Source organism: Centruroides sculpturatus, unplaced genomic scaffold (assembly GCF_000671375.1).
Source record: "Centruroides sculpturatus isolate CEXI.00-Female unplaced genomic scaffold, Cexi_2.0 scaffold659, whole genome shotgun sequence".
NCBI lineage: Eukaryota > Metazoa > Arthropoda > Arachnida > Scorpiones > Buthidae > Centruroides > Centruroides sculpturatus.
In genome coordinates, this window is record NW_019384850.1 from 269,469 (window position 1) to 295,959 (window position 26,491).

The window sequence follows — 26,491 nt, forward strand, 5'->3', positions numbered from 1 at the left end:
AGTGGCGGAGTGGAATCTCCTGTATTTTCAGATTACGAAAAGCCAGATTTGCGCATGCGCTTTACAGAGCACCAACCTCACCCGGTTTAGCCGGTGGAAGCCTACGACCTTGGGTGGAAGCTGCACACATATAAAGATTCCAATTCTATCAAGGACGGTTCTGGGCTGTTAGCCACCTGCCCACTAGATATTTCGATTACGTGAATAACGAGTAAATTTATAACTTAACCCAACCGATAAGAATTTACTGGTATGTTTTTACGATAATTCCGTATAGTTGACAGGAGTTAAAAAATCGATTAAAATATTTGATGTATTTATTCCGCTTTCCGATTTTATATTACTCGCGGATTTCGATGTTAAACCAGTGTTATTACGATTTCGGACATCCCATCTTTAAGGGGATGTAGAAAAAAACGTTTACAATTCTTGTATAATGTTAAAAAATTAACTGTTATTTGGCAGCATCATTTACAACTAAATTTAATGAATGAGAGAGATGCACGAGGTACAGAAAAAGCTCTAGAATTTATTTTCCTTACATTTACGATTTATATATCCGTTTGTCATAAAAATTTCTTTCCACTTTTTTCCCAAGACTACAAATATTGAGTACAAAGTAACCGGTTTCGACTTATTTCTACTTAAGTAATTAAATACAGTAGAGCATCGATTATCTGACCCCCGATTAACCTTCACATCAGTTAACTGGCCGTTCTAGTCAGAAAATTTCAAATGTCCGCTAGTGATGTGGCACTATAATATTTGGCTACGTCTTGGCTACTTTAATATTATTTTTGTTAAATTTTTGCATGTTTTAGCTGGCAACACTGGCTTGACCATTGAAGGGAGGCCAGTATTTAAACGAGACTTAATTTTCTAATTATGAGTGGTTGTTTGTTTTGTGAGCAATAAAATAATTTAAAAATAATTTTTAACGATACAATAGCAACGATTATTACTTTTAAAAAAATTTGTTAGGCTTAACATCGATGAAAATTCAATGCGAAGTTGGTTAATAGCAATATACTAATATACTAATTACATGAGATATACTAATATACTATACTAATAATGTATTTTTTTATTCTTTTCGGTTATCCCATTTTTTCAGTTATCCAACCAACCTGAGTCCCCAATTGAGTCACATAATCGATGCTCTACTGTATTTAATTTTATAAAAAGTGTAATATGAAAAAATTTATATTGTTTAAAATATATTTTACTGGATTCAGAACAATTAAGAGGAGCATGTGACATTTATATTTTTTCTTTATATTGAAGCAATTTTTTCCCCTATATCAGTTGTTGTACTGTTGTATAGGTGCACAAAAGAATACATGCATAAAAAGAACTTTCAGAACAATAATAATTCATGTGATTTTTAGGTTATTCTTACTTCCTTATTTTTCTAATATTTACTTATAAATTACACATACATCTTTTAATAGAAATTCAACAATATTTAGAATTAAATGGTTTGAATTTGAAACTAATAGTGTTTGATTTGAGTTTTATAACAAAGTTAAGTTTTTTCCTGTAATTTCCACTCCTGATGATCAAAAAGGCTTGAAAGTACAGTAGATTCTGCTTATTGTAATAATTGAAGTGTTTGAATGTAAAAGATGGTAATCCATAAAAAGAAATGATATCAGTAACTTAAAATGTGTACTTTTTAAGTTACTGATATGTTGCTCTACTTAACATCCATCTTGTGAAATGATCAGAAGTGTCAATTTAGAGGGAAGACAAAGTCAGTCAGAAATCTCTATAATTTTGCCTTTTAAAGTACAACCTTTTACATTCAAATCCTTCAGTTTATGAATTTCCTAAACTTATAGATAACATATGAAGTAAGTAAATAAAACAACAATTAGAGGAAATTCTGGTTTTGTTGACTCTAACATTAAAAGGACAATCTAAAATAATTTAAAAATGTATAACTTGAAGACTTACTAATTATTATTACATATTAATAAGTAATTCATTCAGTATTGTTTGTCTGCTACCAACTTCAACAACAGCTAGCATAATGCCAGCAAATTAGACTATTGTGAGCAAATAACGATTAAAATGATTAATTTAAAGAACTGATTAAGATCAATAGTGATAACAATAACTGAATTCAGATTATAATAATTGAATAATTTTTGTTATATATTATACCTTGTATGTTTTGTAGCCTGCTTATTTTGATAATATTATTCATGATTACAGTAAATGAAGTTTACTTTATTTGAGAATTAAGGAAAGCATTCTAATGGTTTCATGTTAACAGGAAATAGTGGGTCTTGAATACTTAGAATTTAATGTAATTAAATGTAAATTTGGATATTAATAAATAAATGAATGATATTCTGGTATAGTTTGTTTGCGTATCAACAGTGTCATAACAAATATTGATTCTACAAAATTTAAATATGTAAAAGATATCAGGGGTTAGTATCTTACATAGGATAGGATTAATATTTTACAATTCATAATACAAATTTCCTAATTGAATAATATAATAGAATATACATGGGATTTGTTATAAACCAGTAGTTGGAAAAAATATACAAAAGTTTTGAACCTGCAGTCTAATTTTTTAGGATCTTATCTGACAGTACCAACTAATTTCCTATATGAGAAATAAAGGAAATAATTGAATATTTTTTTTTAATGAGAGGAAATTCTGGTCTCAAAAATACCAAATCAAAAGACTACACATTATTTCCTGATGATATAGATCAAGAAACATACTTGAGATGCCAATAATATAAAGATGGGTTCTTAAAAAACTAGTTATTTTCCAACTTTGCAATTAATTGTAACTTTTTTTTAATAAGACATATACTATCTATGATATGCTTAAAGTAAAGGATATAAACTGTATACATTGTTGGCATGCTCCCTTAAATCTTTAGCATTCTGCTCAGATATTATAAGCAGATATATTGTAATATCAGGAGTCACATATATACAGGAATCTGAGTTGCTGATTTTCGGAGGATCAATGTTTCATCCCCAAACATATAAAGTAATTTTGAATATCTCATTTGAAAGGTAATTGTTTTCTTAGGTATTGTACAAAATTTCAAGATTTTCTATAAAGTGGTTGCTGAAATATAAGCAATTGAAATTGTGCAGAAATTGTATTTTTTTCCTTCTTCTTTTTCTTCATTCGACACTGCAGCTGACTGTAGAGAAAAATTACAGGGTCTAGAAAGCTCAAATTTTAAACTTAAGCCTTTCTCATGATTGGTGAGGTGCATGCTTGTGAAACTTCTGGGTTTATAGGTCAAAGTTCATGAGGGTTTCTCGTAGAGCTATTTCAGTTTTATGGTTTAATTTTATGCTTATTAGGATAAAATTACATTGAAATGAATGAATTTTATTCAAATGCTACTCAGAATAATCAAAGTTCAAATTTATGCCAATTAAAAGTTTTTATAATGATTTTCCTAAACAGCATATTGAAAATATAGGTTGGGACAGACAGAAGTGAATATTGAAACCATTTGGTTGGCAGTGCATTTGGTCAGCAATGTGCTTTATCAGCAGTCACCAATGTAATAATGTCTTGATGTAATAATGCAATTATTAAACAAAAAACAAAATTAATATCTAACAATTTTTTAATTAAACAAATCATTGATATCTAAACAAAGCTTTGTTTAGTTATCAATTGTATGTTTAGATACCTGTATTATTCTCTTTTCTACATTTTGCTTTGAAGCAAAATGTAGAAAAGAGTAATATCGGTAAAAATCTTATGGGTATCACTTTCGAGCACTACCAAAGAAAAACTCCTAAGAAAAATTTTGACTGTCATTTAGATTGTCATAATTTTTCACTCAGAACAATTTTTTTACATCTCAGATGTTTTTGTTTCGATAATTAGTTTCATGAGATATAATTAGAAGATGAATTAAGTCTTTTAGAAGATTACAATTGATATTCCAACATTCATGAACTATCCCATTAAGTTTATGTTGCAGGGTAATGATAAATTTTATCATTTTTCTACTATATTTTTGGTTGACATCTTACAGATTAACTGCTATGAATATGTTGAGAACATTGATGATTGTTATTATATAAAAGAACAATATAATTTTATGTCATTGGAATGGTGATGTACTATTATTGCATTTAGTATAATGTGAAGATATATACACATGCTTCCTTAATTGTTTTGAGAAGTTAAATTTCTTATAAAGTAACAATCTCATATGTTATAATATTACAGATAAAACAATATATTATTTTTAGTATGGTGGAACCTTGCTTAATGAGCATAATTCGTTTCAGAATTGTACTCATAACACGAAACGCTCGTTAAGCAAAACAATTTTTCCCATAGAAATTAATGTAAAATACGATAATGCATTCCACGCCAAAAAAAATTCTCAAATATTTTATGTATAATGTTTATTCAAAGAAAATTATATAATGTGCATTGTTAAGGCACATGAATCATCATCATCTTTTCTTCTAGCACAGAATGAACCAACCTGGAATGAGAATTCAAATTGCAGAAAACAAAAAAAAAAATCACAGACAATNCCAGCTGCTGGTAACTGATTTAACAGTCTCTATATTATTTACATTTTTAATAAAATTTTAACTTGTGTTGCACTAGTTTTATATTTTATTTTTATTTTAAATCTTTATTGAATGTGATTATTTTAGGTTAACTTCAAGTATGCCAACGTCCATGCGTTTACGAGATTTAATCAGACAGATCCGTGCTGCTAGGACAGCTGCCGATGAACGTGCAGTTGTTCAGAAAGAATGTGCTTATGTTAGATCAACTTTCCGCGAGGAAGACGATACATGGAGGTGTCGTAATGTAGCAAAACTGCTATACATTCACATGCTGGGTTATCCTGCACATTTTGGACAAGTGAGTCTGTTTATTTCTTTTATATTGCTATATGTAGTTCAAAATAAACTAATAACAATATTATAATTATATAAATCTTATAAAAAGTAATGCTAAAATTTTTTTCTGTATTGCATTATCAAATCATCTAATTTAATTTCAAAATATATGCTTAAAATATAAAATAAAATATTAATATGTAAATTTAAATATTATGATTGTTTTAACAATTGTATTTTCATATTTCTCAAATTTTTTCCTAAAACACTTCTTAAAACATTTAAAGCCATTGATTGATAGCTCTGATTTTGATTTTATGATTTCACATTCAGCCATCCCATCATCACTAACATTGTTTTTATTATTAAACATGATTTCTGCAAGGTTAGTTTCAATAGGAAATGCACAAATTAATAAATCAAGCATATTCAAAGTTCTTAATTTCATTTATTAAAGAAATTGATATTATTACTTACTTTTTAACCAGTCAGAAAGGGTGTTAAATTCCCTATTTGCATTAATAATCATAATTTATCTTGTTGATGGTTTAGATTTAGTAAAGCAGTCTGAAATTGTAACAGAATTGTATCATGCTTCATTTAATAAAATTATAATATCTGATATTGAAAGATTTTCAGTGGTATTCCTTTTCTGTTTGATTCGTCAAATGTGGTATTGCAAATCTTTTATAAAACATTTTTTATGCTTTTAATTATGCCCATGTTTATAGATTATAATGTTAAACTTATATTAGACTGGTAGATCATGAATTGGGGATAAACAAAACAATTATCAATTAACAATAAAATTTTTCCATTTTTTAAAAATTATTTTTTGTTCTAGTCTCAATTGTAATAGACCTCTGAAAAATATCTTCATTCATCTACAAATTTTCATTAGCAGTGTAATTAATAGGAAACTTCTTTATATTTTTGAAGGTCTTAGGCATTAGAGATTTTCCATCAGAAGTTATCTTTTACCAGTACCTGTTATGTTTGCACACCCAAGGACTATTAATCAGAATATATCAAGCTATAAAATGCTCCATTTCATTTGCATTGTAGATGTCCTCATTATTAAAATTTTTCTTGTGCTCTATCCAAGAGTACTCAATTCATTTATTAGTTGTTTCTGGATCAGTAGAATGGGCTTCTCCACTTACTATGCTATATGTTTTTTAAAATAGCTGTCATTTTTTTAATCTGTACACTAATTGTTGGATAATTCCAATTTTTTTTTGTGAATTGAAAAGCACTTTCTTTTGTTAGACAACATTTATGAAAAAAGGAGTTTGAAAACTAAAGGATAAATTTAAAAATGAGTCATAAAAGGTCATAAAATACTTTTAACATAGTTTTGACAACAGTATGCAGTTGACTCAAGTAACAATGATTTTTCCACTGATTGAGTGCTATGTGGGACAGATTTGCTCATAAGCGGAAGTTATTATTTTTGGTCTAGATTCCCTAGACCAAAAATAAGTCTTAACTGAAAACAAAATAAACATTTGCTCATAATAATTGTGAACTTGTTACAACTGTGCTTTTACAGCCAAATTCAACTATGTTGTTTTAAATTTCATTCTTTTACATTTTTAAATATATTATGAAGTAAATTATAAATTCACATATTATTTTTTATAATTAATATAACATTCTTATTATTATATATTTTTTACATCACAATATATACAGTGAGTCAAAAGTCTCTTACACCCTTTTTATCCCAAAAGTATTGAAGAAATATCAATTTAGTTAATGTAGTTACATATGAAGTTTTATACAAGGAATTGGATGGGACCTTTTCTGTTGACCTTAAAAATTATTTTCAATTTAAGATAAAGAGATTCAACACTTATTTTTAATAATTGATCAGTAGTAATTATCAGTCTGTCTTTAATTAAGAATTATGAGGTTATTATAAAAAACACACCTTTAACAATTCAGCAAATAAAACTTACTAAAATAAAAACGTTTTTGATCATTTTAATGATCTTCCTCAGTTACCATAAAATAGAATGTGAAAACAGGCTGCTGAAAAAGCAAAGATTGAATTATCAAGCGCAATGGAAACAGAAATAAATCTACTGTTTATTACAGAACATAGATTTAAAAGTAAATGAAAATGAGAATTCTGAAATAAATACATAAATAACTGAAAATGTAGTTGTGGACAATAAAATAAATAATTACAGGAATAAAATAAATAGCAAATAAATGTCGCTTAATAAAAATAAAAATCTTGGAGAAGAAGAGTTTATATGCATTGTACAAGCATAAATGACACAGTAACAGAGCTAAATTACATCTTAAGAATTGCAGAACAAGGATACCCGAGGAAAATGATAGAGAAATTAATCACAAACTTTCAAGCAACAAAACATCAGCATACCTCATTGGACTGAAAACAAAGGGTGGTTTTAAATTATATCTCATTTTTAAGGAAAATACATAAGAAGGCAGCCAAGGCTAATAATCTCCAAGTATATCGACGCAACCCTATGGTTTTCAGAATTTTAAGGAACAATAAAAAGCAATATAACCGTAATTTGGCCATGAGAATCTACTCCATCCCATTAAACGACCAACATTTTGAATCTAAACTAGTCTATGTGGGTGCCACGATGGGCAACTTACAACAATGGCTCAAGGAGCATAAATATACAATTGGTAAGAAGCTTATGCACAGCAACAGGACATTCATGTCCAATGGGAGCAAGCATCAATTATCAAACTAACAACAAATATACACATGATGAAATATCTTCAAAGATTGGAGATTTTTAAAGCACACAAAAGAACCAGTTGCATCAACCATAGAGATGCAGACACATTGGCTACCGCATGGCGGTCTTTTTATGAAGATTAATTTTATTAAGAGACATTTATTTGTTATTTATTTTATTGTCCACAACTATATTTTCTGTTATTTATGTATTTATTTCAAAATTCTCATTTTCACTTATTTTTAAATTTATGTTCTATTTTCACGTTCTATTTTATGGTAACTGAGGAAGATCAGTTAAAACAATCGAAAACATTTTTATTTTAGTAAATTTAATTTGCTGGATTGTTAAAGGTGTGTTGTTTATCGTATTTTATTTATCCAGTAAGTACAATATATGATTATGAGCTTATATTGAGCCTTATGCAAATGTGAAAACTAACTCTTTCAATTTATTCTTTTTTGAAAGACTATAACTATTGGGTTGATGCAAAAGTTCGTCCCGTTTTTAACACCAACTGGCTAAAAGCACAACACTGAAGTGTTATTTCTTTCACATGTGTAAAATTTCGACGTTGTTTGACAGAAGGGATCTCAGCTAGTATTTGAGAATAAAGTTGTCTTACTTAGTTGTGTTTTTAAAATTTTGTTAAGCATTACAAATGGCAGAAAATAAGGAGCATTTTCGACATATTATGCTTTTTTATTTCCGAAAAGGCAAGAATGCTTCGCAGACACAAAAAAAGATATGTTCTGTGTATGGTGAGGGAGCCATTGATGATTCCACGTGCCGTAAGTGGTTTAGAAAGTTTCGTGAAAGCAATTTTAACCTTAGCGATGCACCACGTTCTGGACGACCAGCCGAGGCTGATGACGACAAAATATTGGCACTAATTGAAAGTGATCGACACAAAACAACTCGAGAGATTGGAGAAATTCTTGGAATCAATCAGTCAACAGTGTCAAGGCGATTACATCAACTTGGAATGGTAAGCAAGGCCGATGTATGGGTGCCGCACGAGTTAACAGAAAAAAATTTGATAGACCGAATTTCTGCTTGCGATTCTCTATTGAAGCGCAATGAAATTGACCCATTTTTAAAGCGAATCATTACAGGTGATGAAAAATGGATTGTGTACAATAATGTTAAGCGTAAAAGATCATGGTGTAAGCACGGAGATGCCCCTTCAACCAGCGCAAAAGCCAGTTTACATCCAAAGAAGGTTATGCTATGCATTTGGTGGGACTGGAGGGGAATCATTTATTATGAGCTGTTACCTGAAAATCAGACCATTAATTCAGAGAAATACTGTTCACAACTAAGTGAATTAAAGCGAGCAATTGACCAGAAGCGACCTGAATTAGCCAACAGAAAGGGCATTGTGTTCCATCAAGACAACGCTAGACCACACGTGTCTTTGGCCACCCGACAAAAACTTTTACAACTTGATTGGGATGTTTTGGTCCATCCACCATACTCTCCTGACCTTGCACCCTCTGACTACCATTTATTTAGATCACTTCAAAACAGCTTAGATGGTAAAAACTTTACTTCCTTGGAAGACTTGAAAAATCACTTGGATCAGTTTTTTAGCCAGAAATCTCAGAAATTCTATGAGCACGGGATTATGCAGCTACCGGAAAGATGGAGAAAGGTCATCGAACAGAATGGCACATACTATATTGATTAAATGTAAGTTTTAGTAAATAAAATTTTTCTTTGATTCTTTTAAAAAAAACGGGACGAACTTTTGCATCAACCCAATATAATTTATACTCTTTTTTATACCAAATCAGATTATTTATACTATATGTAACTTTTGAGATAAAACAATTGTTACCTGTTTTTCTGTCCCAACTCTTTATCCAAGGTTAAACTTATTAGATCAACAGCAATTTTTTAAATAAATTATAAAAATCATTATTTATATTATTATCTTTATTGTTCTTATAAAATGCATTTAAATCCCTAGATTCTCTTCATTATAATAATATGTTGAATAGGACAATATTTTCTAAAAAAATAAAACAATATTACATTAAGTTAAGGTTAAAATCTGATAATCTGAATTAATGCTTACAAATATCGACCTATAAACTTTACATATTTAAAGTTCCTCACTCTCCCATTCATGAACTATACCATCTACAATCAAATACCATTTGGTATTCTTTTAAATGATTTATATTTTCAAATATGATTTTTGTTTAACGTTTTTTTTTCATAGGTTTGTTCAGCTACCACTAATGTAATATATAGAATTTACTAGACTTATTTAATATGGCATATCTCCACAAAATGAAGTTTTTTTCTTTTAATATAACAAATGCTTTCAAATATAAATTAACAGACTTAATGAAAATGTTAAATTTTTAAATATTTTAAATACTGAAAACTGAATGAGTTATATGAATTTATATTATTTTTAGTTGATATGTGATGAATAATTCTAATATAGATTAAAGTTTTTTAAATATATTTATATTATTAGAAGTTTTAATTAAAATTCATTTTTTTTTTTTTGTAGTTGGAATGTCTTAAATTGATAGCATCACCAAGGTTTACAGATAAAAGAATTGGTTATTTGGGAGCTATGCTTCTATTGGATGAAAGACAAGATGTGCATTTATTAATAACAAATTGTCTAAAAAAGTAATTTTAGAATTTATTAATTACTTACAATACAGTAGAGCATCGATTATCTGACCCCCGATTAACCTTCACATCAGTTAACTGGCCGTTCTAGTCAGAAAATTTCAAATGTCCGCTAGTGATGTGGCACTATAATATTTGGCTACGTCTTGGCTACTTTAATATTATTTTTGTTAAATTTTTGCATGTTTTAGCTGGCAACACTGGCTTGACCATTGAAGGGAGGCCAGTATTTAAACGAGACTTAATTTTCTAATTATGAGTGGTTGTTTGTTTTGTGAGCAATAAAATAATTTAAAAATAATTTTTAACGATACAATAGCAACGATTATTACTTTTAAAAAAATTTGTTAGGCTTAACATCGATGAAAATTCAATGCGAAGTTGGTTAATAGCAATATACTAATATACTAATTACATGAGATATACTAATATACTATACTAATAATGTATTTTTTTATTCTTTTCGGTTATCCCATTTTTTCAGTTATCCAACCAACCTGAGTCCCCAATTGAGTCACATAATCGATGCTCTACTGTATTTAATTTTATAAAAAGTGTAATATGAAAAAATTTATATTGTTTAAAATATATTTTACTGGATTCAGAACAATTAAGAGGAGCATGTGACATTTATATTTTTTCTTTATATTGAAGCAATTTTTTCCCCTATATCAGTTGTTGTACTGTTGTATAGGTGCACAAAAGAATACATGCATAAAAAGAACTTTCAGAACAATAATAATTCATGTGATTTTTAGGTTATTCTTACTTCCTTATTTTTCTAATATTTACTTATAAATTACACATACATCTTTTAATAGAAATTCAACAATATTTAGAATTAAATGGTTTGAATTTGAAACTAATAGTGTTTGATTTGAGTTTTATAACAAAGTTAAGTTTTTTCCTGTAATTTCCACTCCTGATGATCAAAAAGGCTTGAAAGTACAGTAGATTCTGCTTATTGTAATAATTGAAGTGTTTGAATGTAAAAGATGGTAATCCATAAAAAGAAATGATATCAGTAACTTAAAATGTGTACTTTTTAAGTTACTGATATGTTGCTCTACTTAACATCCATCTTGTGAAATGATCAGAAGTGTCAATTTAGAGGGAAGACAAAGTCAGTCAGAAATCTCTATAATTTTGCCTTTTAAAGTACAACCTTTTACATTCAAATCCTTCAGTTTATGAATTTCCTAAACTTATAGATAACATATGAAGTAAGTAAATAAAACAACAATTAGAGGAAATTCTGGTTTTGTTGACTCTAACATTAAAAGGACAATCTAAAATAATTTAAAAATGTATAACTTGAAGACTTACTAATTATTATTACATATTAATAAGTAATTCATTCAGTATTGTTTGTCTGCTACCAACTTCAACAACAGCTAGCATAATGCCAGCAAATTAGACTATTGTGAGCAAATAACGATTAAAATGATTAATTTAAAGAACTGATTAAGATCAATAGTGATAACAATAACTGAATTCAGATTATAATAATTGAATAATTTTTGTTATATATTATACCTTGTATGTTTTGTAGCCTGCTTATTTTGATAATATTATTCATGATTACAGTAAATGAAGTTTACTTTATTTGAGAATTAAGGAAAGCATTCTAATGGTTTCATGTTAACAGGAAATAGTGGGTCTTGAATACTTAGAATTTAATGTAATTAAATGTAAATTTGGATATTAATAAATAAATGAATGATATTCTGGTATAGTTTGTTTGCGTATCAACAGTGTCATAACAAATATTGATTCTACAAAATTTAAATATGTAAAAGATATCAGGGGTTAGTATCTTACATAGGATAGGATTAATATTTTACAATTCATAATACAAATTTCCTAATTGAATAATATAATAGAATATACATGGGATTTGTTATAAACCAGTAGTTGGAAAAAATATACAAAAGTTTTGAACCTGCAGTCTAATTTTTTAGGATCTTATCTGACAGTACCAACTAATTTCCTATATGAGAAATAAAGGAAATAATTGAATATTTTTTTTTAATGAGAGGAAATTCTGGTCTCAAAAATACCAAATCAAAAGACTACACATTATTTCCTGATGATATAGATCAAGAAACATACTTGAGATGCCAATAATATAAAGATGGGTTCTTAAAAAACTAGTTATTTTCCAACTTTGCAATTAATTGTAACTTTTTTTTAATAAGACATATACTATCTATGATATGCTTAAAGTAAAGGATATAAACTGTATACATTGTTGGCATGCTCCCTTAAATCTTTAGCATTCTGCTCAGATATTATAAGCAGATATATTGTAATATCAGGAGTCACATATATACAGGAATCTGAGTTGCTGATTTTCGGAGGATCAATGTTTCATCCCCAAACATATAAAGTAATTTTGAATATCTCATTTGAAAGGTAATTGTTTTCTTAGGTATTGTACAAAATTTCAAGATTTTCTATAAAGTGGTTGCTGAAATATAAGCAATTGAAATTGTGCAGAAATTGTATTTTTTTCCTTCTTCTTTTTCTTCATTCGACACTGCAGCTGACTGTAGAGAAAAATTACAGGGTCTAGAAAGCTCAAATTTTAAACTTAAGCCTTTCTCATGATTGGTGAGGTGCATGCTTGTGAAACTTCTGGGTTTATAGGTCAAAGTTCATGAGGGTTTCTCGTAGAGCTATTTCAGTTTTATGGTTTAATTTTATGCTTATTAGGATAAAATTACATTGAAATGAATGAATTTTATTCAAATGCTACTCAGAATAATCAAAGTTCAAATTTATGCCAATTAAAAGTTTTTATAATGATTTTCCTAAACAGCATATTGAAAATATAGGTTGGGACAGACAGAAGTGAATATTGAAACCATTTGGTTGGCAGTGCATTTGGTCAGCAATGTGCTTTATCAGCAGTCACCAATGTAATAATGTCTTGATGTAATAATGCAATTATTAAACAAAAAACAAAATTAATATCTAACAATTTTTTAATTAAACAAATCATTGATATCTAAACAAAGCTTTGTTTAGTTATCAATTGTATGTTTAGATACCTGTATTATTCTCTTTTCTACATTTTGCTTTGAAGCAAAATGTAGAAAAGAGTAATATCGGTAAAAATCTTATGGGTATCACTTTCGAGCACTACCAAAGAAAAACTCCTAAGAAAAATTTTGACTGTCATTTAGATTGTCATAATTTTTCACTCAGAACAATTTTTTTACATCTCAGATGTTTTTGTTTCGATAATTAGTTTCATGAGATGTAATTAGAAGATGAATTAAGTCTTTTAGAAGATTACAATTGATATTCCAACATTCATGAACTATCCCATTAAGTTTATGTTGCAGGGTAATGATAAATTTTATCATTTTTCTACTATATTTTTGGTTGACATCTTACAGATTAACTGCTATGAATATGTTGAGAACATTGATGATTGTTATTATATAAAAGAACAATATAATTTTATGTCATTGGAATGGTGATGTACTATTATTGCATTTAGTATAATGTGAAGATATATACACATGCTTCCTTAATTGTTTTGAGAAGTTAAATTTCTTATAAAGTAACAATCTCATATGTTATAATATTACAGATAAAACAATATATTATTTTTAGTATGGTGGAACCTTGCTTAATGAGCATAATTCGTTTCAGAATTGTACTCATAACACGAAACGCTCGTTAAGCAAAACAATTTTTCCCATAGAAATTAATGTAAAATACGATAATGCATTCCACGCCAAAAAAAATTCTCAAATATTTTATGTATAATGTTTATTCAAAGAAAATTATATAATGTGCATTGTTAAGGCACATGAATCATCATCATCTTTTCTTCTAGCACAGAATGAACCAACCTGGAATGAGAATTCAAATTGCAGAAAACAAAAAAAAAAATCACAGACAATATGTTTGATAAACACTCCAAACAATATGCCAAATTCTTAGGCTATGTAAAGGCTATAATTAAATAATAGGAATTAATTAATTTGACTAGAAGTAGTCAGTTATGCTTCCATCTTGTATTAAATTTAATAATTATAAATACAGTGGTACCTCAGGATACGAACGCCCCAGCATACGAAATTTTCAGGATACAACATGAAATTTGAACATATTTTTGCTCCACGATACAAACAAAAACTCACCATATGATGTTACATTAGTTCGCTGCACCATTTTTTTATTCACTTCTGTTCATTGGTCTCAGTTCACGTGTTTGCTTTGTTGTGGAAGGATCTCGCTCGATAAAGGAAATCTTGAGGTATTATCAGAAAGTGACTGATTTTATTGAAAAGAAACATCCCGAAAAGGTTCTCACTGGTCGTATTGTTGCTCAGAGTAATGACATTTGCCTAAGTCATTTTAGAAATATTTTAAAAAGTAGGCAAAGCCAAACCTCTTTGGATAGATATTTTACCAAGTGACCTCTATCCAGTGAAAGTGCTGGTGGAAGTGAAGGAAAGAAATCAAAAAGCAGTGAATAAAAATTTATATATAAAACAACACTAATTTTTTAATCTTTTCTAAGTTATTGTTACATTATGTTATGTAAGTTAAGTTTTAGTATCATTTTCCATCCCCCTCTCTTCTTCCACCAGTTTACACCTCCATCGTCATCTATCTTCAAAGATAAAGTGCAAATAAAACTACTAAATACAACCTCACCATAAACTGGAACTGTAATATTTGCAAGTCACACCTAAATTCAAAATTTCCAGCAAATAAAAGTGAAAAACACATATCAAACGTTTTCAGCCACTAAATTTATCAGCCTTCCTCAGGAAATATCAACTGGAAAAACCGTTCTATAAATAGAACTTGGCTGCCTCTTAAATTTTTTAAAAGAACATTCGATATGTGTTTTTGACTTTTATTTGCTGGAAATTTTGAATTTAGGTGTGATTTGCAAATAAAACTACATTTTTTTTTATCAGTTATTATTTATTATGGTTATTTATACATTTACAACTACAAAATGCATTTTTCAGTGTTTTCCTTTCTATAGTTATTTTTTTTTAATGTACTACTTAGCTTTAATTTGAGTGTGTTTTTTGTGTTGGAACAAATTATTTGGTTTTACATGTAATCGTATGGGAAAAAATGATTCACCTTACATTTTCATGATACAATCTCAGTTTTGGAACGGATTAATTTTGTATCCTGAGGTACCACTGTAGTTAATTTTTAATTCAGACATTTCTAAACTTTAATTTGGAATTGGTCATTAAATTTAATATGAGATGGCAGCATAACTGCATACCTCTAGTCAAATTAATTAATTTCTAATATATAATTATAGCTTTTACATAGCCCAAAAATTTGGCATATCATTTGGCGGGTTTATTATATAACAGACTATGGTTGTTGATGTTTATACATAATGTGTGTGAACACAAGTTTGGAAATATATGTAATCACAAGCAACAGTAAGATGCTAGTGGAACAAGTGCTAAACACAGACTGATGGAGCATGCACACAATTCGGGACTTTCCCTTGTTTCTTCACTCATTATGCAAAACATCGCTCTTTAAATGAGGTTCCACTGTACATGGAAATTATACAAAAATAAGATTATTATTTTAATATTTATTTTAAATGGATTTTTTAGAACAAATTATCTACCATTCATATACTGTCAATATTATATATAAACATCCCAAAAATCTGATGTATTGATAATCATCCAACTATCAGCCAAATTAATTGGACAGAAATTACATAATTTCTAATTAATATTTGTAGCATAATTTCTGCTCGATTAATTTGGCTTTTGGTTGGATGAATGTCAATATTATATTAAGATTTCACAAATATGAAAGATAAGAATATACTATCTGTAGTCAATTTTAGTTTAATATATAAAATTTCAGCATTTGAAAAATTTTGTTAGAAAAATTAATTTTATTGTGATTTTTCATTTTTTATGCATTTATTACAGTGATTTAAACAGCCAAACTCAATTTGTTGTTGGGTTAGCATTGTGTGCCCTCGGTGCAATTTGTTCACCGGAAATGAGCAGAGATCTTGCTGGTGAAGTGGAGAAATTGTTAAAATCATCAAATGCATTTATAAGGAAAAAGGTCTAAGAAAAATATAAACTTTTCATTTCACTTATAACATTAATTTATATTTGTTAAAAATTTATTATTTTTATTTAGGCAGCTTTATGTGCATTTCGCATTATTAAAAAAGTTCCAGAATTAGGAGAAATGTTTGTTTCTTCTACACGCTTATTATTAACAGAGAAGAATCATGGTAAATTAAAAATTATTTCAAAATTAATTAAAATTTAATATTAAAGCCAAAAAATTATCTATGATTTTTTTATAAAATTACAGTACATTTGAGTTGCTCATTTGCCAAATTGATTAACCTCACAAAACAAAGATAGAGATGTATTAGCTTTTGATTTGAAATTTCAGTAGTTCTGTGACAATTAGAAATTATCTTTATGGATATATACAAGGGAAACTATGTATTTATAAAGGGGAATCATCTATATTTTTTCAGCTGAAACAATACAGATGAAACAACCTTCATCTGTCTACTCTAGAAAATTGTACATAAATGAAATACCATACATTAATGCACAATCTGTATGTCTCTTCTTCAATTGCTGCAGCTTTCCTTGGATTCATGCTGGAAAGACTGTGTAGTTATAGAGAAATTGATAAAACAATATATATACTATTTTAAAATTAAAATTTAACACATTAACTGCTTGTTGTAATATGATACTTTCCGTCAGGGGGGCCAAAAAATGAAAATTTGATATCTAATAATTGATTATAACATAAATAAAAGGGTCTATGTACAACAGTCAGGAGAGCGACGATAAGAAAAGTATATATAAACAAAGACGTGGGGAGTCGTATGACCTTGAACCTGACACTGCTTTCTCCCAGGCAATAAATTTTACAACCCCACTGTAATTAGATGTCCTTCCCTACTTAAAAGTATTTACATCTGTGTGTTAAAGTATTTCACACTTTGTTTCGACTGCAAATGATGTTTTTTTTCTGTAAATATATATTAAAATGCACTTATATACTTTAATTTTTTTTAATAATATNTTATTTATATTATTATCTTTATTGTTCTTATAAAATGCATTTAAATCCCTAGATTCTCTTCATTATAATAATATGTTGAATAGGACAATATTTTCTAAAAAAATAAAACAATATTACATTAAGTTAAGGTTAAAATCTGATAATCTGAATTAATGCTTACAAATATCGACCTATAAACTTTACATATTTAAAGTTCCTCACTCTCCCATTCATGAACTATACCATCTACAATCAAATACCATTTGGTATTCTTTTAAATGATTTATATTTTCAAATATGATTTTTGTTTAACGTTTTTTTTTCATAGGTTTGTTCAGCTACCACTAATGTAATATATAGAATTTACTAGACTTATTTAATATGGCATATCTCCACAAAATGAAGTTTTTTTCTTTTAATATAACAAATGCTTTCAAATATAAATTAACAGACTTAATGAAAATGTTAAATTTTTAAATATTTTAAATACTGAAAACTGAATGAGTTATATGAATTTATATTATTTTTAGTTGATATGTGATGAATAATTCTAATATAGATTAAAGTTTTTTAAATATATTTATATTATTAGAAGTTTTAATTAAAATTCATTTTTTTTTTTTTTTGTAGTTGGAATGTCTTAAATTGATAGCATCACCAAGGTTTACAGATAAAAGAATTGGTTATTTGGGAGCTATGCTTCTATTGGATGAAAGACAAGATGTGCATTTATTAATAACAAATTGTCTAAAAAAGTAATTTTAGAATTTATTAATTACTTACAATACAGTAGAGCATCGATTATCTGACCCCCGATTAACCTTCACATCAGTTAACTGGCCGTTCTAGTCAGAAAATTTCAAATGTCCGCTAGTGATGTGGCACTATAATATTTGGCTACGTCTTGGCTACTTTAATATTATTTTTGTTAAATTTTTGCATGTTTTAGCTGGCAACACTGGCTTGACCATTGAAGGGAGGCCAGTATTTAAACGAGACTTAATTTTCTAATTATGAGTGGTTGTTTGTTTTGTGAGCAATAAAATAATTTAAAAATAATTTTTAACGATACAATAGCAACGATTATTACTTTTAAAAAAATTTGTTAGGCTTAACATCGATGAAAATTCAATGCGAAGTTGGTTAATAGCAATATACTAATATACTAATTACATGAGATATACTAATATACTATACTAATAATGTATTTTTTTATTCTTTTCGGTTATCCCATTTTTTCAGTTATCCAACCAACCTGAGTCCCCAATTGAGTCACATAATCGATGCTCTACTGTATTTAATTTTATAAAAAGTGTAATATGAAAAAATTTATATTGTTTAAAATATATTTTACTGGATTCAGAACAATTAAGAGGAGCATGTGACATTTATATTTTTTCTTTATATTGAAGCAATTTTTTCCCCTATATCAGTTGTTGTACTGTTGTATAGGTGCACAAAAGAATACATGCATAAAAAGAACTTTCAGAACAATAATAATTCATGTGATTTTTAGGTTATTCTTACTTCCTTATTTTTCTAATATTTACTTATAAATTACACATACATCTTTTAATAGAAATTCAACAATATTTAGAATTAAATGGTTTGAATTTGAAACTAATAGTGTTTGATTTGAGTTTTATAACAAAGTTAAGTTTTTTCCTGTAATTTCCACTCCTGATGATCAAAAAGGCTTGAAAGTACAGTAGATTCTGCTTATTGTAATAATTGAAGTGTTTGAATGTAAAAGATGGTAATCCATAAAAAGAAATGATATCAGTAACTTAAAATGTGTACTTTTTAAGTTACTGATATGTTGCTCTACTTAACATCCATCTTGTGAAATGATCAGAAGTGTCAATTTAGAGGGAAGACAAAGTCAGTCAGAAATCTCTATAATTTTGCCTTTTAAAGTACAACCTTTTACATTCAAATCCTTCAGTTTATGAATTTCCTAAACTTATAGATAACATATGAAGTAAGTAAATAAAACAACAATTAGAGGAAATTCTGGTTTTGTTGACTCTAACATTAAAAGGACAATCTAAAATAATTTAAAAATGTATAACTTGAAGACTTACTAATTATTATTACATATTAATAAGTAATTCATTCAGTATTGTTTGTCTGCTACCAACTTCAACAACAGCTAGCATAATGCCAGCAAATTAGACTATTGTGAGCAAATAACGATTAAAATGATTAATTTAAAGAACTGATTAAGATCAATAGTGATAACAATAACTGAATTCAGATTATAATAATTGAATAATTTTTGTTATATATTATACCTTGTATGTTTTGTAGCCTGCTTATTTTGATAATATTATTCATGATTACAGTAAATGAAGTTTACTTTATTTGAGAATTAAGGAAAGCATTCTAATGGTTTCATGTTAACAGGAAATAGTGGGTCTTGAATACTTAGAATTTAATGTAATTAAATGTAAATTTGGATATTAATAAATAAATGAATGATATTCTGGTATAGTTTGTTTGCGTATCAACAGTGTCATAACAAATATTGATTCTACAAAATTTAAATATGTAAAAGATATCAGGGGTTAGTATCTTACATAGGATAGGATTAATATTTTACAATTCATAATACAAATTTCCTAATTGAATAATATAATAGAATATACATGGGATTTGTTATAAACCAGTAGTTGGAAAAAATATACAAAAGTTTTGAACCTGCAGTCTAATTTTTTAGGATCTTATCTGACAGTACCAACTAATTTCCTATATGAGAAATAAAGGAAATAATTGAATATTTTTTTTTAATGAGAGGAAATTCTGGTCTCAAAAATACCAAATCAAAAGACTACACATTATTTCCTGATGATATAGATCAAGAAACATACTTGAGATGCCAATAATATAAAGATGGGTTCTTAAAAAACTAGTTATTTTCCAACTTTGCAATTAATTGTAACTTTTTTTTAATAAGACATATACTATCTATGATATGCTTAAAGTAAAGGATATAAACTGTATACATTGTTGGCATGCTCCCTTAAATCTTTAGCATTCTGCTCAGATATTATAAGCAGATATATTGTAATATCAGGAGTCACATATATACAGGAATCTGAGTTGCTGATTTTCGGAGGATCAATGTTTCATCCCCAAACATATAAAGTAATTTTGAATATCTCATTTGAAAGGTAATTGTTTTCTTAGGTATTGTACAAAATTTCAAGATTTTCTATAAAGTGGTTGCTGAAATATAAGCAATTGAAATTGTGCAGAAATTGTATTTTTTTCCTTCTTCTTTTTCTTCATTCGACACTGCAGCTGACTGTAGAGAAAAATTACAGGGTCTAGAAAGCTCAAATTTTAAACTTAAGCCTTTCTCATGATTGGTGAGGTGCATGCTTGTGAAACTTCTGGGTTTATAGGTCAAAGTTCATGAGGGTTTCTCGTAGAGCTATTTCAGTTTTATGGTTTAATTTTATGCTTATTAGGATAAAATTACATTGAAATGAATGAATTTTATTCAAATGCTACTCAGAATAATCAAAGTTCAAATTTATGCCAATTAAAAGTTTTTATAATGATTTTCCTAAACAGCATATTGAAAATATAGGTTGGGACAGACAGAAGTGAATATTGAAACCATTTGGTTGGCAGTGCATTTGGTCAGCAATGTGCTTTATCAGCAGTCACCAATGTAATAATGTCTTGATGTAATAATGCAATTATTAAACAAAAAACAAAATTAATATCTAACAATTTTTTAATTAAACAAATCATTGATATCTAAACAAAGCTTTGTTTAGTTATCAATTGTATGTTTAGATACCTGTATTATTCTCTTTTCTACATTTTGCTTTGAAGCAAAATGTAGAAAAGAGTAATATCGGTAAAAATCTTATGGGTATCACTTTCGAGCACTACCAAAGAAAAACTCCTAAGAAAAATTTTGACTGTCATTTAGATTGTCATAATTTTTCACTCAGAACAATTTTTTTACATCTCAGATGTTTTTGTTTCGATAATTAGTTTCATGAGATGTAATTAGAAGATGAATTAAGTCTTTTAGAAGATTACAATTGATATTCCAACATTCATGAACTATCCCATTAAGTTTATGTTGCAGGGTAATGATAAATTTTATCATTTTTCTACTATATTTTTGGTTGACATCTTACAGATTAACTGCTATGAATATGTTGAGAACATTGATGATTGTTATTATATAAAAGAACAATATAATTTTATGTCATTGGAATGGTGATGTACTATTATTGCATTTAGTATAATGTGAAGATATATACACATGCTTCCTTAATTGTTTTGAGAAGTTAAATTTCTTATAAAGTAACAATCTCATATGTTATAATATTACAGATAAAACAATATATTATTTTTAGTATGGTGGAACCTTGCTTAATGAGCATAATTCGTTTCAGAATTGTACTCATAACACGAAACGCTCGTTAAGCAAAACAATTTTTCCCATAGAAATTAATGTAAAATACGATAATGCATTCCACGCCAAAAAAAATTCTCAAATATTTTATGTATAATGTTTATTCAAAGAAAATTATATAATGTGCATTGTTAAGGCACATGAATCATCATCATCTTTTCTTCTAGCACAGAATGAACCAACCTGGAATGAGAATTCAAATTGCAGAAAACAAAAAAAAAATCACAGACAATATGTTTGATAAACACTCCAAACAATATGCCAAATTCTTAGGCTATATAAAGGCTATAATTAAATAATAGGAATTAATTAATTTGACTAGAAGTAGTCAGTTATGCTTCCATCTTGTATTAAATTTAATAATTATAAATACAGTGGTACCTCAGGATACGAACGCCCCAGCATACGAAATTTTCAGGATACAACATGAAATTTGAACATATTTTTGCTCCACGATGAGACCAATGAACAGAAGTGAATAAAAAAATGGAATAAAATTTTCCTTCTTCTTTTTCTTCATTCGACACTGCAGCTGACTGTAGAGAAAAATTACAGGGTCTAGAAAGCTCAAATTTTAAACTTAAGCCTTTCTCATGATTGGTGAGGTGCATGCTTGTGAAACTTCTGGGTTTATAGGTCAAAGTTCATGAGGGTTTCTCGTAGAGCTATTTCAGTTTTATGGTTTAATTTTATGCTTATTAGGATAAAATTACATTGAAATGAATGAATTTTATTCAAATGCTACTCAGAATAATCAAAGTTCAAATTTATGCCAATTAAAAGTTTTTATAATGATTTTCCTAAACAGCATATTGAAAATATAGGTTGGGACAGACAGAAGTGAATATTGAAACCATTTGGTTGGCAGTGCATTTGGTCAGCAATGTGCTTTATCAGCAGTCACCAATGTAATAATGTCTTGATGTAATAATGCAATTATTAAACAAAAAACAAAATTAATATCTAACAATTTTTTAATTAAACAAATCATTGATATCTAAACAAAGCTTTGTTTAGTTATCAATTGTATGTTTAGATACCTGTATTATTCTCTTTTCTACATTTTGCTTTGAAGCAAAATGTAGAAAAGAGTAATATCGGTAAAAATCTTATGGGTATCACTTTCGAGCACTACCAAAGAAAAACTCCTAAGAAAAATTTTGACTGTCATTTAGATTGTCATAATTTTTCACTCAGAACAATTTTTTTACATCTCAGATGTTTTTGTTTCGATAATTAGTTTCATGAGATGTAATTAGAAGATGAATTAAGTCTTTTAGAAGATTACAATTGATATTCCAACATTCATGAACTATCCCATTAAGTTTATGTTGCAGGGTAATGATAAATTTTATCATTTTTCTACTATATTTTTGGTTGACATCTTACAGATTAACTGCTATGAATATGTTGAGAACATTGATGATTGTTATTATATAAAAGAACAATATAATTTTATGTCATTGGAATGGTGATGTACTATTATTGCATTTAGTATAATGTGAAGATATATACACATGCTTCCTTAATTGTTTTGAGAAGTTAAATTTCTTATAAAGTAACAATCTCATATGTTATAATATTACAGATAAAACAATATATTATTTTTAGTATGGTGGAACCTTGCTTAATGAGCATAATTCGTTTCAGAATTGTACTCATAACACGAAACGCTCGTTAAGCAAAACAATTTTTCCCATAGAAATTAATGTAAAATACGATAATGCATTCCACGCCAAAAAAAATTCTCAAATATTTTATGTATAATGTTTATTCAAAGAAAATTATATAATGTGCATTGTTAAGGCACATGAATCATCATCATCTTTTCTTCTAGCACAGAATGAACCAACCTGGAATGAGAATTCAAATTGCAGAAAACAAAAAAAAAATCACAGACAATATGTTTGATAAACACTCCAAACAATATGCCAAATTCTTAGGCTATATAAAGGCTATAATTAAATAATAGGAATTAATTAATTTGACTAGAAGTAGTCAGTTATGCTTCCATCTTGTATTAAATTTAATAATTATAAATACAGTGGTACCTCAGGATACGAACGCCCCAGCATACGAAATTTTCAGGATACAACATGAAATTTGAACATATTTTTGCTCCACGATACGAACAAAAACTNTTATATACTTTAATTTTTTTTTAATAATATTATTTACTTTATATGCGATAAAAGAGGATAATTAAACTAATTTTCGATATTTTAAATTATTTACTATTAAAATAAACCACTATCAGATATAAAATAGAGTTTTATTTTTAAAAAAAAACTACGACCGCCGACCTTGTACTGCGTCATGACGCTACATGACGCGCCGGCGGTCGTAGCTAGAACCGGTTTGCCATACGACCGCCGGCGTCCGAAGCCAACTGAATAGATGTCCACGAGAGGCCAGCACTAAGCATGCAGAAAACGTCGTACGAGGCCAGGGAAATTTAATCTTGAGTAAAACTACATTGTTTACGTCTACCGGCGGTCGTATGGCACTGTACGGGAATTTCCATTACAATGGCACGCGCGTCGTATGGCGTTAAACGTGTTAAATAAACATTGTAGAATGTTTTATTATGGGCATAGTTTTCATCTAATGAGATAAAATAATAATGATTATTCTGAGGATATGCTATATTTATATTTTTTACATAACTAAGGAAGTTAATTGATTTTGCCTGTGAATGACTCATTTAGTACAGTCATTTTGTTTTCTTACAAATCATTTATAAAATGTACTAATCAATAAAAGATAAAAATTATCAAGATAATACCTTGATAATTTGTATCTTGTACCTTGTAATTAATTATGTTTTATTATTATTATTCAAAATGATATGTAAATTAAAATATGGAACAGCACTTTGATTAAAAGCACTGTATAAATTATGTTATATAATTACATCTGTAGCTTATATTGCCTAAATTGAATATTGATGTCATGAAATTATCATTTAACATAGTTTATAAATATATTATTAATTTATAAATTTTTTCTTTTAGGGGTGCTGATTACTGGTGTTATATTAATCACAGAAATGTGTGAAAGCAGTCAAGATACATTAAATCATTTTAAAAAGGTAAAATTTATAAATAAGTTATACTAATATAGTAATAAAATTTAAAATAATAGATTAAATTGAATCTAATTGATAATCTAATGAATAATAGAATTAATTCTAATTTCTTCTTTATAAAATAACCATTATAAACTATAATTACAGAAAATCTGATTAGTGAATGAAATTCAAATTGAAATTACATTTTAAAATTAGTATCATAAAATTAAATTTTTTAAATTAAACTTTATTGATAAATTTGAGTTACAATTATCTGCAGCATTTTCTATATATATAATTTAGTTTAAAATCAATACATGAATTATTTTTAAAAATTCATTAGAAAATTCTTGAGATTATTTCTTGAAAATATGTAGAATGAAATATAGTCAGTAATTTTTTTCTAATGAATTGTAGAATTCAGAAAACTGATTATTTCATTTTATTATTATTAACATTAATTATTTTAAATCAAATGAATGTGAAAATTTTTATATGAATTCTGTTGTTAATAGTTTTAATAAAATGCTACTTAATTCTAGTTCAGCTGCAATTTTTGACCAATATATTTCTGCAGTTATTTGTCATCCATCTGTCCTTCATTAATCTTGAGAATGGAGTTAGATGAAAATCGAGGCCAGATATGGAAAGCTTAGGAGCCAGAAGGTCCGACTAACTATAATATATATGAACTTTTGGTCTGGACTGGAATTCACATGATTTTTTAAATTAAAAGACAACGAAAAATTTCAGTTTGGCATTATGTCAATGTCACCAATAATACATTTAATTTTTATTTATTTATTTTGTTAATTTCCTAAAAAAAGGGATAAAATTTTCATTTGTTTAAGTATGTGTGAGTGTATATATATATATATATATAGGGTGCATAGGAAAGTCCCTTTAACCAGAAAATTCTTGCAAACAGAGAGCTACAGCTATGCAAGTGAGGTAATGGTATAGTAAAGTGACTATGCCCGACAGCAGCTCCCCTAGTGGCAAAATTTGGAAGATAGGCAGTGCAAATCAAAAATGAAAACAGATAAAGCAAACTTTCTAATTAGAAAGTTTTAGAGCATCAATTAATTAGTACAAAATGACATGTCGTTCACACGGATAAATTGTTGCCTGTTTACCCAAAAATGTCCAAAAGCGATGCACGCCATTTTGTGTAAACATTTGAAAGGAATAGCCATAGGTATGAAGAAATACGCACAATTTAATGCATAAAATACGTACTTACGTCAATACAGTTTGATAACAATGGCGTGTATTGTGAGCAAATGGAAAACTTTTTGAACATACTCAACATTAACTTCTTATCACTGTGTGACAGTTTGCGTTTCCGTTGTTTTTTGTGTGATGTTATGACCACATGTCATTTTGTACTAATTAATTAATGCTCTAAAACTTTCTAATTGGAAAGTTTGCTCTATCTGTTTTCATTTTCAATTTGCACTGCCTATCTTCCAAATTTCGCCACTAGTTGCCTGCTGTCATTTGCATTAGGTCGGGCATAGTCACTTTACTATTACCTCACTTGCATACCTATGCACCCTGTATATAAACAGTGTATATACAGTAGAGCGTCATTTATCCGAATCAATTGGGGACTCGGGTCATTCGGATAACTTATTTTTCAGATAACCGATTACATACGAAAAAATA

General features: G+C 28.0%; 3 protein-coding genes across 3 annotated transcripts in view; all 3 read left to right on the plus strand.

Annotated features, from left to right (window-relative positions):
- The window catches only part of LOC111630464 (histone-lysine N-methyltransferase SETMAR-like), a 27,315-nt gene extending 25,091 nt beyond the window's left edge, over window positions 1–2,224 (plus strand). The window contains exon 4 of the mRNA XM_023374563.1: window positions 2,183–2,224. Within this exon, the coding sequence (XP_023230331.1) occupies window positions 2,183–2,224 (42 nt within the window). The remainder of the gene's footprint in view (window positions 1–2,182) is intronic.
- A 2,422-nt stretch (window positions 2,225–4,646) lies between these two features.
- LOC111630465 (AP-1 complex subunit gamma-1-like) overlaps window positions 4,647–26,491 on the plus strand; it is an 85,143-nt gene continuing 63,298 nt past the window's right edge. Inside the window, exons 1-5 of the mRNA XM_023374564.1 lie at window positions 4,647–4,888; window positions 10,120–10,244; window positions 16,199–16,340; window positions 16,419–16,515; window positions 24,768–24,844. Coding sequence (XP_023230332.1) covers window positions 4,688–4,888; window positions 10,120–10,244; window positions 16,199–16,340; window positions 16,419–16,515; window positions 24,768–24,844 — 642 coding nt within the window. The 5' untranslated portion in view covers window positions 4,647–4,687. The remainder of the gene's footprint in view (window positions 4,889–10,119; window positions 10,245–16,198; window positions 16,341–16,418; window positions 16,516–24,767; window positions 24,845–26,491) is intronic.
- LOC111630476 (histone-lysine N-methyltransferase SETMAR-like) lies at window positions 8,024–9,361 on the plus strand. The gene has a single exon (XM_023374579.1). The coding sequence runs from the start codon at window positions 8,254–8,256 to the stop codon at window positions 9,280–9,282; it is 1,029 nt and encodes a 342-aa protein (XP_023230347.1). The 5' UTR covers window positions 8,024–8,253; the 3' UTR covers window positions 9,283–9,361.

Excerpts from the sequence above, each read along its gene's own strand:
- LOC111630476 (XM_023374579.1), top strand. The coding sequence starts at position 8,254 with ATGGCAGAAAATAAGGAGCATTTTCGACATATTATGCTTTTTTATTTC.